General features: G+C 49.2%; 1 protein-coding gene across 2 annotated transcripts; it reads left to right on the plus strand.

The window, feature by feature from the left end:
* The first annotated feature begins 3,885 nt into the window (after positions 1–3,885).
* On the plus strand, positions 3,886–12,496 carry Paox (polyamine oxidase). Of its 2 annotated transcripts, XM_026781156.1 has the most exons (8): positions 3,886–4,084; positions 4,528–5,014; positions 5,718–5,917; positions 7,207–7,459; positions 8,410–8,522; positions 9,106–9,263; positions 10,432–10,571; positions 11,770–12,496. In XM_026781156.1, the coding sequence occupies exons 1-8, from the start codon at positions 3,928–3,930 to the stop codon at positions 11,828–11,830; spliced, it is 1,569 nt and encodes a 522-aa protein (XP_026636957.1). In that variant the 5' UTR covers positions 3,886–3,927; the 3' UTR covers positions 11,831–12,496. The 2 variants fall into 2 exon arrangements, with proteins under 2 accessions (XP_026636957.1, XP_005351518.1); XM_005351461.3 differs by lacking the exon at positions 11,770–12,496 and having other exon boundaries at positions 10,432–10,790.
* The last annotated feature ends 541 nt before the right edge of the window (positions 12,497–13,037 follow it).

Below are 13,037 nucleotides of genomic sequence, written 5' to 3' on the forward strand. Positions count from 1 at the left end.
CGGGAGTACAAATTGGTGTGGTCACTTTGCCTTTGTGAGGTGTGTGTGTACATGCTGGAGATTGAACTCTGGCCTTGCACAGTCACAGCCCCCAGCCCTGAGAATGGCCACTTTGGAAAACAGCTTGCCATTGTCTCAAAAGTTAAGACAGGGTTTTCTATATAACCCTTGCTGGCCCGGAGTCTGTCTATGTTATGAGGGTGGATTTTTTTCTCCCTCCTGCCAGCTCCACAGGGAGACATTATTAATTATAAAAGCTTGGTTGATAGCTTAGGCTTATTACTAACTAGCTTTTACAACTTAAATTAACCCATTCATTACTTTTACTCTGTACTGCCCATGTTGTTTTTCCCTCTGTCTCTCTGGCGACTCTGTCTTCTTTTTCCCAGCTTTCTCTGTGCCTGGAAATCCTGCCTAGCCATGGGCCATTCAGCTTTTTATTAAACCAATCACGGTGACATTTCTTCACACTGTGCAAAGAAATATTTCACAGCAATTTTTGTCTCACAAATGCTGGCATTAAAGGCATGTGGCACCACACTGGGCTAATGGGTGCCTTTCAACATGTAAGAATATACTGCAGGGACTGAGGGTATAGGTCAGTGGTATCATTCTTGCCTAGCATGCACAAAGGCTTGAATCCCACCCTCAGTATGGCATAGATATAATGAAAAGGGGTAAGTACCGATACACAATGTAACGTGGAAAAACCTTGAATGCATCACGATGAGCGACAGCCACACACAACGACTTCATCCTGTCTCTTTAAATGAATCGTCCGGAATAGGGTGAAACATTTTGAACTTGGTGGCGGCTGCACAACTCTGCCAGTGTGCTGAAAGTCGCGGGCTCATACACGCCATGTGGGTGAAGGACACACAAATTCTATATCGATAAGGCTTTTTTTATAACAAAATGAACACGCCTAATTATCATCTGTGGTGTCACGCATGGCTCTCCTGCCTTCAGACAAGCAAGTGACTGTCTCTGCCTGAGCATGTGACTACCCAAGCTGGAGGACAGCCTTTTGATTCAGACCGTGGTGCTCCATCTAGTGGACAAGAAACGCTACTGTCCTTGCCCTGCACCTCTGGAGGCCCCATGTGTTACTACCAGACATTTCCTTGAACATCTCCACCTCAATTTTGCTGTATCCCAAGGAAATTAAAGTAGGAATTGGTAAGTAAAAGTAGATGTATCTGCAGACTCTGCCTCTCCTGTAGCAGGGTTACAATTGTACAGGAAAGGCCAGGCATGTGGGGCACACAGTAACACCACTAGGGAAGTTCAGGAAGGAGGGGTCAGGAGTTCAAGACCAGTCTTGCCTACATAGCAAGTTTGAGGCCAGCCTGGACTATATGAGCCCCCTACCCTTTAGTCCCTCCTAAACAAAAAAAAAAAATAATTTATGGAAAAGATGAAAGAGAAGCCTAAAAACATTAACACTAACTGAGACAGATTAAGCTATTCAGTCTGTGATTGACAGGAAGGGCACCTGGGTCCCAGGCTGTTCCCTGTTAATACAATTCTTAAAGATCTTTTATCTGTCAACAGCTTCAGACATATAAATGATGTGTCTTGATGATATCAATCCCCATCTTTCCCACTCCTTCAAGCATTTTCAACACATTCCCCCTCCCTTTCATGGCCCCGCCTTCATTTTGTAATCTGCTGTGTTCAATTAGTACTGCCTGTTAGAATGCTGATAGATCTTGGCTTGATCCTGTAGGGGTCATCATTGCTGCAGCATGTTCATGAATACAGAGTCCAAGTCATGTCCAGAGGACAGTATTTCATAGCTCTCCTCTCCATCCTCTGGTTCTTACATGTTTTTAAAAATTTTTATTAGCTTTTAATTTTTGTGTGCATCTATACCATGTATGCATGGGTGCCCAGAGGCTGGAAGGGTGAGTTGCATCCCTGAATCTAGAGTTACAGATGCTTGTGAACCACCTAATGTGGGTGCTGAACTGGGCACTGAAATCCAGTCCTCTGTGAGCACAATGTGTGATCTCTCCACCCAGAGCTCTTACATTCTTCCCCTCTCCTTGATGTGCCCTGAGCCTTGGGGGTGGGGTGGAGGCTACAGATGCCCCACTCACTGTTGGCACCTACTCTTACCACCTGGGCTAGTTGTGAGTCTCTATTCATTGCTGCCAACTGCAGAAGAATCTCTGAGGGTCAAGGCTGAGAGCAGCACTAACCTACGGGTAAAATCAAAAACATAAGCCAGATGGTGGCGGTGCACACCTTTAATCCCAGCATTCAGGAGACCGAGGCAGGTGGATCTCTGAGTTTGAGATCAACCTGGTCTACAGAATGAATTTCAGGACAGTCAGGGCAACACAGAGAAACCCTGTCTCAAAAAACAAAAACAGAACAAAACAAAACAAAAAACCCCAAACCAACCAACTAACCAAACAAACAAAAATCCAAAACACCCAAACAAACAAACAAAACCCCAAAACCAACCAAAACAAAAAACCAAACCAAAACCAGAAAATCCCAAACAAATATCAACATTTAGAAGGTAGTTTGACAACTTGACAATTTAGCAAAAGGGCAGTAGGTCTCTCCTTTTTACCAGGGCCTATGACCTTCTAAGCTTTAGGTCTGGTTTACTGTAACAAGCATGAATTCCTTCCTTGGGAGCAGGTCTTTAATCTAAATCAGTTGGTTATCTTTATAACCTTTGTGCTCCTGCTGGGCAGTGCACACATCTTACTTGGCAAGCCAGAACTGCAGTATGTGGGAACCGACACTAATGCCATTGTGACTTTTCTCCTGCAGCAGCATGCATTGCGACTTTTGGCACTGTGAAAACTGGCCAGTAGGAAGGACATTTTTGTGTCAGATCCAGCTTTGTTTTCTGTGTCCCATGAAGTCAAGTTGTTACCAGACGTTTTAAGACTGGGTAGAGAAAAATGGTGAGGCATGGTAGAGTTCTTTGTCTCTCGGTCCATTTCTTTGATAGATGTAGGGTAGGATGTATTTGGTATCTTTTCTTTGGAAGTCAGCTTCAGCACTTAACTTCTAAGATCCTGTTAAACACACTAACTTTGCAAGTGAACAAGGGTGATGTTTTGATAGCTGAGTGACGGGCACATGCCTTCTGCTCTTTAGACTGGTATAGGATCACGACTTCCATCCGTGTCAGAGCCATCGCCCCTTCCCCCAGCACGTTTTTATTTACCTATACCACATCTACCTGTTCTGGGTGGGTGGATCGAGAGAATGGGGCAAAGACATTTTTGTCCCTCAGCCTGTGAATGCTGCTCTAGCAGAGCTTGATCAAAGCAGTGTTCTCAGCTTACAGGATCCCTCCCAGTCTTCACGCTTTGAGGAACCATAGGGGTCCAGGACTATGCATCTCCTAAGCAGGTTCCACCGTGAGCCTATCTTCCAGTGGAAAGGAGACTAGAGCTCTGGCGCACTCTCTCCTTATACAAGCCAGGAAGGATGTCTCCCGGGAAGGATGCCTCTGGAAGACCACGTGCGTCGGTGGGGATGCTGGCTCACATTGCCTAGTGGTAGCCACATCCACACCCCACTTAAGGAGACCGTGGGCGGGCCCAAACAGGAGGGGAACAACTCAGACCACCAGGAGCTTGAGCGCATCCGGGAGGCCGGAGCCTACGTGGATGACACAGTACAGGCCGCGGGACATCCATCTCCCCGCCACCTCGGGTCTAGTTCCGAATGTTCAGCAGGACTGTCCTGTCCTCGCCTACCTTGCGTCTGGCCCCTGAGGCGGGGCCTATTGGGGCTCCACATAGGCCCCGCCCCTCGCCCCACCTCCAGTTCCACGCACACTCTTTCGCTCCTTTCCTACCTAGCTCCACCTTCTTCCCCGCCTCTGGCCCCGCCCCGCCCGCCTCCGCTTGGGTAGCCTAAGGCCACCGGTTGGTGGAGGACCCTGAGCAAGCTATGGCGTCCGGAGGTCCGCGGGTGCTGGTGGTGGGCGGCGGCATCGCGGGGCTTGGCGCTGCACAGAGACTCTGCCGCCACCCTGCTGCTTCACACCTGCGGGTCCTGGAGGCCACCGCCGGCGCCGGGGGCCGCATCCGCTCGGAACGCTGTTTCGGTAACCGCCCTTTGGGCCCTTGACCGACCTCAGACCCCATCCGACTCATACTGATCCAGGAAGCCTTTTCGGGCTCCTCGGGGAAAGGAACACGCACCCACGTTCACCGGGCCCCGAAACTCAACTGCCCAAAGTTAGAGTACATTCCAGGGAAGGCAACCTAGGGCCCTGCAGTTTTCTTGCTCTGCCCTGGGGGTTCCTCTCGGTTTCTCCTTAAGTGGCCCCTGAAGCGGGTACAGGCCGGCTTGTCCGTCCCCTGGAGTTCCCTAAGCCTGGTCTAACCAATTGGTTCCTTTGGGAACCACTTGACCCTGAGGGACAGGTCCTGATGTACAATGGGTCCGTGTGACTCTCAAGATGTTCTCGAGAGTATGCATGGGAAAGGGTGGGGCTGGTTTTTATGGGGTGGGAACTTCCAGGTAGCTTTTCCTGTGCCCTCCTAGGTGGTGTAGTGGAGCTGGGGGCACACTGGATCCATGGGCCCTCCCAGGGAAATCCTGTTTTCCAGCTGGCTGCGGAGTTCGGGCTCCTGGGGGAGAAAGAATTATCAGAGAAGAACCAGCTGGTGGAGACCGGAGGGCACGTGGCCCTGCCCTCCATGAGCTGTACCAGCTCAGGAGCATCTGTGAGCCTGGAGCTGGTGACAGAGATGGGCAGTCTGTTCTATGGACTGATAGACCAAACCCGAGAGTTCCTGAATGCACCCGAGACCCCGATGGCCAGTGTTGGAGAGTTTCTCAAGAAGGAGCTAAGGCAGCAGGTGGCTAGCTGGACCGAGGATGAAGACACTAAGAAGCTCAAGCTGGCTATCCTGAACACCTTCTTCAACATAGAGTGTTGCGTGAGCGGCACCCACAGCATGGACCTGGTGGCCCTTGCGCCGTTCGGGGAGTATACTGTGCTGCCGGGACTGGATTGCACCTTGGCTGGGTATGGGCTCCAGCCTTGCCAGTTCTGCCCATCTAGAGGCACTAGACTGCAGAAAGGAGGGCAAAAGAGGAGAGAGGAGGCCCGGAGTGGGCAGGTGAGGGCACTGCCCTCCCTGTTCAGAGAAATTGGTTGCTTTTTCACCTGGTTTTGTTCATTTAAGCAAGAATGTTTCTAGGGAAGTGAGAGGGAAATGTCTTGATTGTCAATCTCTTCTGATTTCCTGGGGCCGCTCATATGCCAGGTGTTACACAAGGGGCTTCAGGTGCAAAGGAGCCAGCAGGTTCCTCCCCTAGGGCAGCCAGGCCTGTGCCTGTTGCTAGGCTCACAGACCATTTGGCAGGGTTGCCCTTAGCACCAAATCAAGCCCAAGGCTTCGGTTCAGCTGGTAGGCATTTGTGATTCAGGAAGTACACGAACATGGGGCTGGTGTGGTAGTGTGTGTGTGTGTGTGTGTGTGTGTGTGTGTGTGTCGGTCTCTAACACTCGTGTGACCTAGTTTTGTGGCCCTCCTTAGCCAGAAGGTGAATGTTAATGGTCCTGTGTTTTAAGGGGTTGCCCACTTCCAGGCACTCTGCCCGGCCTCTTTCTGGCATTTTTGAATGACGCTCCCATTGAGGGTGGGGGCATCTTGGGTGGCTTATTTCTGCAAGGGTTACTCTTCCAGGGCCTGGATCATCACACATCAACTTCTGTCTCTCTTTAGTGGTTACCAAGGACTTACCAACCGCATACTGGCTTCCTTGCCCAAGGATTCGATGGTTTTTAACAAGCCGGTGAAGACCATTCACTGGAATGGGTCCTTCCAGGAAGCTGCTTTTCCAGGGGAGATCTTCCCTGTGTTGGTGGAGTGTGAAGATGGTACCCGCCTGCCTGCCCATCATGTCATCGTCACCGTGCCCTTAGGTAGAACTCACTGTCTATATCCCTGTCTCAGGCACCGTGGCCTCTGGTTTTTCCTGTTCTCCCTTGACTCTGGGTATTTGCTGAGCTGTGGAGTTCATTTTTCATTCTAGGGAATTTTAGATGGATGGAAGTACTCTTAGCATCTTTTGTAGTGGTTTAGCCCTTCTGCCTCAGCCTCCTGAGGGCTGGAGTTCCAGGCATGAGCTGCCATGCCTGGCTAATCTTTTCTTGTATAAGAGATGTCATTATTAATAAATACTCGCGGAAGTTTAGTAGTTCTCACTTCCGTTTCACGTGGTGTCTACATATGAATTTCAAAGTGCTCTCATGTGGCTTCATTTTCATAGGCTGAGGAGTGGTTTGTTCTCGAAGATCTAGACAGAATGACTCTGCTTCTCTCCCCAGGCCCACTGTGTATGGGAAAATTGTCCCTGTCATATGCCTGGTTGTGGCCTTTCTGGCTTCCCGTTGCCCTGATTTCCTTCCTTCCTCCCTTTTTTAAGTTTTAATTTTATTTTGAGACAGGGACTCACCGTGTAGCCTTGGATGGCCTGGAACTCACTGTGTAAACCGGGCTGATGTCAAACTCAGAGATCTACCTGCTTATGCCTTCCAAGTGCTGTGATTAAAGACCTTGTCCTTCCTTCCTTACAGGCTTCAAGGAAATGTTGTCTCCTCTGGTTTGACTTAGTTGTTTGTCTGACTGCACTATTTTTTTTTTTCTATTTAGACTCATCTAAGTGTTTTCAGTGGCAGAGTGCTTACATCTGTGAGGCCCCAGGTTCAATTTATAGCACAGTAAATGACAAAACAAGACGTCTGGGTGAAATTTGTGTGACGACTTACGCAGACTGACTCCGAGCATTGTGACTGGCAGTTAGAATAGAAGGTCAGGAGTGTGATGTCCTCACAGAGTCCTATTTAACTGTCCCTCTGTGATGAGGGGGTCTGTAGTATTCCTCCAGTATGGTAGCAGTCAACTTTAGTCCTCGTGGTCCAGCCTTTGGAATTTATCTCCAGGAACCCGAATCAAAGTATGAGGATGTTTAAAAGCCCTTTGTATAATCAGGCCAGGTTTCTTTTGATGTAGATTCTAGCTAAAACGTAACTTTATTTTTTGCTTTTTAAATCAGGGTCTTACAATGTAGCTCTTGCTGTCCTGGAACTCACTATGTAGATCAGGCTGGCCTTGAACTTACAGGCATCCTCCTGCCTCTGCCTCCCGAGTACTGGATTAAATGCTTATACCACAAGACCTATCTTAAGTCACATCCAATTCTGAATTGCAGGTTTTCTCAAAGAACATCAAGATACCTTCTTTGAGCCACCACTGCCTGACAAAAAGGCAGAAGCCATCAAAAAAATAGGCTTTGGTACCAACAACAAAGTCTTTTTGGAGTTTGAGGAGCCCTTCTGGGAGCCCAACTGCCAGTTCATCCAGGTGGTGTGGGAGGACACATCACCCCTCCAGGACACAGCCCTCTCTCTCCAAGACACCTGGTTCAAGAAGCTCATTGGCTTTTTGGTTCTGCCTCCTTTTGAGTATGTATGCATCAGGGAGCTTTCGGGAAGCTCTCTCCTGCTCACTAGTAGCTTGGTCTGTTGGAGAACCCAGCTGTTTGTGGTTCATTGCCAGTGTTTCTGAGGGTTTAATTGGAGGAAGAACATAGGCTCCCAAAGTGTTGGTTATGTATCTCAGCCTGGCTCCCTGAGAGACAGATGGAGGCCCAGAATGTAATCTTGGATTCCTGGAATGTCCACTCTAAAAAATGTATTGAAATTCTGTAGAAAGTTGTGATTTGTATATGACGCCAACAGTATAAGAGCTTCATGCTATTGACAGTCTTCAGATACCAGTGGTGATATTGATAAATTTAACTTTTGACATTACTACATGAACCAACATTTTCTGAATGACACACATTGTGGAGAGGTAAAAGCCAGTGACAGAGCTATAGGCTCAGTGAGATCCTGTATACAGTGCACATTTTTTTTTTCTGAGAAAGTATCTCCTCAGTATCATGGTCGGCTAGGTGTCCTCGTAGGTAAAGAAGTGGGTGAAGGAGGTGCTAGGTGAGTTTCCCCAGACTCACGGCACCCGAAAAGTTCTTCATGCCTCTTGCCATTTCTTCACACAGACAGAAAAATACACCCAAGGGTCAAAATTTAATAAAATCAGTAACTTTTAATATTTCATCAGGGACCTTTTCAAGTGAAATCAGCTCTCCCCCCATGCCCCAACATGTACGTGGTGGTAGTGAGAGTGGAGCCCACTGGTGTGGCGTGTTGAGGCGTCCATTCTCTGAGGGACAGCTTACCTGCTCTTCTCTTGCATGCTGGTACAAGTGATGAAGTGGAAACAGCACGTGCTGCCTTAGTGTTGTGAACACAGCAGAGAGCCTGGGGAGCCCTGGGGGGCTGTTCTGGGTGGTGTTGGCCCTGGCATAGTTGGGCTGTGGCCAGCAGATTCGTTTGTCTTTCTGTGCACACAGGTCTTCACATGTGCTCTGTGGGTTTATTGCTGGGCTCGAGTCGGAGTTTATGGAGACTCTTTCAGATGAAGAAATGCTTCTGTCCCTAACCCAAGTACTCCGGAGAGTGACAGGTATGCCCCTGCCATGTGTTCTTTTTGGCCAGTCTCTGAACGGGAAGTAAACTCAGAACAGAGAAGAATGAATTCTGCTTTGTACATTCCCAAGATAGCCTGCTTCCTGGGCAGTGGGCTAGTAACGGTTTGCAAACACTTCCTAATTTTATTTTCTAAAATCTTCCTCCCAGCCGGGTGGTGGTGGCGCACGCCTTTAATCCCAGCACTCGGGAGGCAGAGGCAGGCGGATCTCTGTGAGTTCAAGACCAGCCTGGTCTACAGAGCTAGTTCCAGGACAGGCTCCAAAGCCACAGAGAAACCCTGTTTCGAAAAACCAAAAAAATAAAATAAAAAAATAAAAAATAAAATCTTCCTCCCAAAACACATGCAGTTGTCCCATGTCAGGCGCCTTCAGGTAGGGAAACTGAGACTCAGTCCACTTTCGGGAGGCATCTCAGGGTGTTGCTTATGGACACCAGCTGTCCCTGTGCAGTGCTAGCCGAATAGCTGAGATAGGATGCTTAGGAAAATACACACTGACGTGGTTTTCTTCCAGGTTAGTGAGAATTCTGGGTTAATATGCTGTATCTCTGTGTTTCAGGAAACCCACAATTGCCAGCAGCCAAGAGCGTGCTGAGGTCTCGTTGGCACAGTGCCCCATACACCCGAGGTTCCTATAGCTATGTGGCCGTTGGCAGCACTGGCGATGACCTAGATCTGCTGGCTCAGCCCCTCCCTGCTGATGGAACTGGTACCCAGGTATAGTGGCCTGCCTTGGTGTGAGGCACCCGGGAATCCTGCTGCTAACTAAGGCCTAAAGGTGATGTGGTGTGAGTGGTGGGTGAGGCAGGGATCTCAAAGACTCAGCCCTTTCCTTTTGGAAAATGGGAGTAACTTCAAGTTGAATGTGCTGGCATACACTCATGATCTCAGCACTCAGGAGGCAGAGGCAGGAGGATTATTTCAAGTCCACAGCCAGCCTGGTCTATAGAACAAGTCATGGGCCAGCCAAGGCTAGTAAGACTGTGTCTCAACAAAATCAAACCCAAACAGAAAATCTAGGATGTGTTATTCACATCAGAACTGGAATTTTACAGTGCTCACTACACGAATAAAATGAAGCAAAAGTAATTGGTATGGACAACCATCCTCTCCCCAGACCGTGCTTCCAACAACCACCCTCTCCCTAGACTGTGCTTCCAACAACCACCCTCTTCCCAGACCGTGCTTCCAGCTGCTTTATCTATCTCTTTTTCTTTGTGTTGGCAAGGAAGCCCTGAGCATGCCAGGCAAGCACTCTACTACTTGCCGACACCCCCCCCCCCCACCTCTCCACCTGATTCTAGTATTGAAAGCACATGTTTACACTGTCACTTTAAGACGTTCAGGTGATCATGGAGGCACATGCCTCTGTAATACCAGCTAGAAAGATCACTACAGTTTCTAGGCTAGCCAGAACCACATAGTGAGACCATGTTTCAAAAGTTATCAGCTGTAGAGAAGTAGGTGGAGCAGTTGGTGCCCCCTGCCCCCGCCCCAGCAGGGTCTGCCCACTGTCCCCTAACTTACTGAGTATGCCTCCATGCAGAGATCTCGGTGCGTATCTCTTAGACAGCTACCCAGTGCCACTGTTCAGTTTCCCAGGTGTCTCAGGGGCCGTCAGCTTGCTCACTGTCACGTCACTTTTAGTTGCAGGCAGTGACTTCTCACTACTGCATGGTGTATTCGGGTTAGCCCCACTCTCCCGTGGTAGTTCAGCAGCTTCTGGGCCTTACCAGCCGGGCATCATTGGTCCTCACACCTGCCAGGCATGGGCAGTTACGTCTTCGGCACTTCTGCAGACGGACGGGCGGGGGCTCTGTTTTCTGTGGATGTCTTCACAGCTGCCCCACTTGCATCCCTGTTCGAATCTGGTCTTTTCCCACAGCTCCAGGTACTCTTCGCTGGGGAAGCCACCCATCGGACATTTTATTCCACCACACACGGGGCCCTCCTGTCCGGCTGGAGGGAAGCCGATCGCCTCCTTGGTCTGTGGGACTCACAGGTGCAGAAGCACCGGCCCAGGCTGTGAGTGTCTGCTGCTCTGCTCTATCAGGCGGGCTGACCAAACTCCCCTGTCTGTTAGATACATGATTTTCAGTTTGGCTTTGAGGTTTTGGGATCTTACTGATATCTTTAACTCTGGGAAAGTGGTCTCGTTTTTCCTATCTGTTGTTGGAGTCCGGGTTGATCTGCTCATGGATGCCTCACTGTGTTGTTGCACACATAAAGCAGCTAATACCGTAACCCCTGTGTCTAGAGTTCTCCTCGTGCTGCATCCAGTTCTCATCCTGTTCCCACCCAAGTCCAGATCCTGTCTGCTCCTTTTTTCCCCAGCTCACGGCCTTCCCCTCTGGGTTCGTTGGGCTTTAGGGTCTGGGGTTACCCTCTGTACTGTTTTTGAAGGCGTTCCCACCGCTGTTGTCTAGGACCATAGTATGGCTAATGAACCTCCCTTTGATCATGAATGGATCCATGTCAGGTACCATAGAGGGGTGGGCGGGCAGGATGAATGTGCCGAACTGAGAAGACTGGGTGGGGTGTAGTAATAGGAGCAGCAGGCTGCTTCCCGACACCCAGCTAGCTTTACCTGAAATAATTACACGGACACTGTATTCTTTTAAACACTGCTTGGCCCATTTCTATCTAGCCTCTTCTAGGCTAATTCTCGCACCTGGACTAGCCCATTTCTTATAATCTGTTGTAGCCCACGAGGTGGCTTAAAATGGAGCTTCTAGCCTATGTCCATCCTGGGTCGGAGCTTCATCACGTGTGTCTGCCTGGGAGCGGGGCATGGTGTCTCTCTGAGGCGTCTGCCCCCGAGAGGAGAGCTGTCGAGTCTGAGCTCACTTCCTCTTCCTCCCAGCATTCTGTTCTGTTTACTCCTCCCACCTATGTTTTAACCTATGAGGGCCAGCCAAGCAGTTTCTTTATTTTTTTAACCAATGACCTTCCTCCATCAGTGGGGCAGGGTGAGGCATCTTATCCTGGCCTGACTTGGGGATTTTTGGAGGTGAAGAAAAAAAAAGGTTAAAGATTATTGAGGGAGCAGGTTGGCCAAACTCAGGGAGGGTACTGGGGACACAGAATATGGAGATATGGTTAGGAAGGGTGTTAGGGAGTCAGGAGTATTGGGGTAGATATGGGGAGTGTCTTGGGGAGCTAGGCAATGTCGGGTAGGACTCTTGGACACTTTGAAGCCTGTCTCAGTACATCCTCCTTGCAGCTCCAGAGAACAGAGAAGTTGCTCCTGCTTACAGAGAAGACAGAACACTCAGACGTATTAACTCCTCATGCTGCATCTGCCCCAAGAACTTGTACACCTCTGCATGGTGGAGCTGGAGAGGCTGGTGCAGCCACTGGGGTGGTGCTCCAGAGGGAGCTATAGGAGCTTGTGGAGACTCTTCCTCCTCCCTTGCACAGCGTGGCACTGTCACTGGCCCCAGGCTCCAGAAGGGCTGAGTGCGACCCCTCTTGGTTGCATCAGTCAGGCTTCCATTTCCAAAACAGCTCCTGGCTTGCCTGTTTGTGCACAGTCCAGTCCAGCTCACTGCTGGGCTCCTCATCCTTCAGATCTCCAAGGCCTGCTGTTCCTCCGTCGCTCCAGTCTGTCAGGAAGCATGTCACATCATCAGGAACGCTTCCTGCTTTCTGTCACTAGACTGTCCTTCATGGGATACCACAGAAAAAAGCCAGACTCCAGTAATTTTTTTCAAGGGCAAAGGTCTTTACTGTTGACCCTCAGGGAGGCATTTCAGTTTTCAGAGACAAACCCAGGTGACTTTGTGGGAGAAACAGGCTTGCCAAGGAGAGAGGCCAGGAGGATTCGAGCTGCTGGGGATGGGGCTCCGCCATGGTGGAGAATTGGCCTGACATGCCTAGAGCTTTAAATTTAGAATGTGGACACATTTTCCCCTCTTTTTTCTTTTGATAACAACATTTTACTTGGTAGTCCAGGCTGGCCTTGAACTTTCTATTCTGCCTCAATCTCATAAGTGCTGGAGTTACAGAGGTGTGTGTGTGTGTGTGTGTGTGTGTGTATGGTTGGGGGGTGGAGGGGTACTGGGGATTAAACCCAAGTCTTCCTGCATTTGCAACCTTTATAACATCGTTACATGTCAGCCCTTTTATTTTGAGATAGGGCCTCTTTTAGGGTAGCACCCTCCATCATTAGCTGGTATTGCTGGCCTGTTCCACTAGGAGCAGCTACATTGACGTTTAGTCTTGCATTAAGAAGAATGCTTCACTTCCGTTGTATTAATAGGGCTGTAGTCAGTACTTCGAACACTTACATTAAACTGGCTCACTTGAAAAGAAAATGAAGGCATTACAGAAAGTAAAACACTGGAAAGTTCTAAGAAAGGCCCAAGAACTGACAGGGATAATTACATTTCATTACATTGATTTAGATGAGGGAAAAATAAGACTTTATTTTTTTAGACAGAGTCTAGTGTAGCCCAGGTTGACCTTGAACTCTTGACCTGTAACTTTCAC

This window comes from Microtus ochrogaster, chromosome 8, assembly GCF_000317375.1.
Source record: "Microtus ochrogaster isolate Prairie Vole_2 chromosome 8, MicOch1.0, whole genome shotgun sequence".
In the NCBI taxonomy this organism is placed as follows: Eukaryota; Metazoa; Chordata; class Mammalia; order Rodentia; family Cricetidae; genus Microtus; species Microtus ochrogaster.